The sequence below is a fragment of the Octopus sinensis genome, linkage group LG28 (assembly GCF_006345805.1).
Source record: "Octopus sinensis linkage group LG28, ASM634580v1, whole genome shotgun sequence".
Taxonomy (NCBI): Eukaryota; Metazoa; Mollusca; class Cephalopoda; order Octopoda; family Octopodidae; genus Octopus; species Octopus sinensis.
In genome coordinates, this window is record NC_043024.1 from 3,033,909 (window position 1) to 3,035,392 (window position 1,484).

General features: G+C 40.2%; 1 protein-coding gene across 1 annotated transcript in view; it reads right to left on the minus strand.

Annotated features, from left to right (window-relative positions):
• Positions 1-1,416: 1,416 nt before the first annotated feature.
• LOC115225836 (zinc finger protein OZF-like) overlaps positions 1,417-1,484 on the minus strand; it is a 6,998-nt gene continuing 6,930 nt past the window's right edge. The window contains exon 2 of the mRNA XM_029796820.2: positions 1,417-1,484. This exon is cut by the window's right edge and continues 1,866 nt beyond it. Within this exon, the coding sequence (XP_029652680.2) occupies positions 1,427-1,484 (58 nt within the window). The 3' untranslated portion in view covers positions 1,417-1,426.

Consider the following 1,484-nt stretch of genomic DNA (forward strand, 5'->3'; position numbering starts at 1 on the left):
GTTACTTAGCGGTTCGGCAAAAGAGACCGATAGAATAAGTACTGGGCTTACAAAGAATAAGTCCCGGGGTCGAGTTGCTTGATTAAAGGCGGTGCTCCAGCATGGCCGCAGTCAAATGACTGAAACAAGTAAAAGAGTATAAGTTCCCAGCAACCAAATCCATGCACAATACTTTGGTTGGCTTGGGGGCTACTATAGAAAGCACTCGCCCAAAGACCCATGTAGTGAGACTGAACCTCAGACCATCTGGTTGGCAAGCTAACTTCTTAACCATACAGCTATGCCAGTGCCTACACCACAAATGGGTAACAAAAGAAAAACAGAGTATGATGTCCAATATATTTTGCAATGCAATTTTATTCTCTCATTTGTATTCATGTAGGAGTTCAAAATATCCAAAGTAAAAGAGTTTCTCTCAAATAAGAATTCACTCGTCACTAGAATTCTATGAAAATATATTTCTTTACTGCCCACAAGGGGCTAAACACAGAGGGGACAAACAAGGACAGACGAAGGGAGTAAGTCGATTACTTCGACCCCAGTGCAAAACTGGTACTTTATTTATCGACCCCGAAAGGATGAAAGGTAAAGTTGACCTCGGCGGAATTTGAACTCAGAACATAACGACAGACGAAATATCTATTTCTTTATTGCCCACAAGGGGCTAAACACAGAAGGGACAGACAAAGGGAGTAAGTCGATTACGTCGATCCCAGTGTGAAACAGGTACTTTATTTATCGACCCCGAAAGGATGAAAGGTAAAGTTGACCTCGGCGGAATTTGAACTCAGAACATAACGACAGACGAAATATCTATTTCTTTATTGCCCACAAGGGGCTAAACACAGAAGGGACAGACAAAGGGAGTAAGTCGATTACGTCGATCCCAGTGTGAAACAGGTACTTTATTTATCGACCCCGAAAGGATGAAAGTAAAGTCGACTTCGGCAGAATTTGAACTCAGAACGTAACGACAGACGAAATACCACTAAGCATTTCACCCGGCACGCTAACGATTCTGCCAGCTCGAAAATAATTAATGTAATTATTCACCACAATACATCATCACCAGCGTGTTTATATTTGCAGACTGTGTTTACAGATACAAAAAAAGGGTTTCTTGCATTTCAACATTAAAACCCCTTCTCTCCTGTGTGGGTTCGTTTATGTTTGTTCAAGTGACTCTTACAGATGAATGATTTTTCACAGATATCACAATGATAAGGCCTTTCTCCAGTGTGACTACGAATATGAACAATAAGATCGGAATTATCGAAGAAGGATTTCCCACAAATTTCACAGTGAAATGTTTTTTCTCCATCATGTTTCCGCCTGTGTCTTCTTAAATCACTGTTATTCACATAAGTTTTCCCACAGATTTCACAGCGGAAAGCTTTTTTCCCCAAATGCAATAACTTGTGTCTTGCTAAATTACTACTAGAGTAAAAATATTTTCCACAAATATCACAATGGGAGGGTTTTTC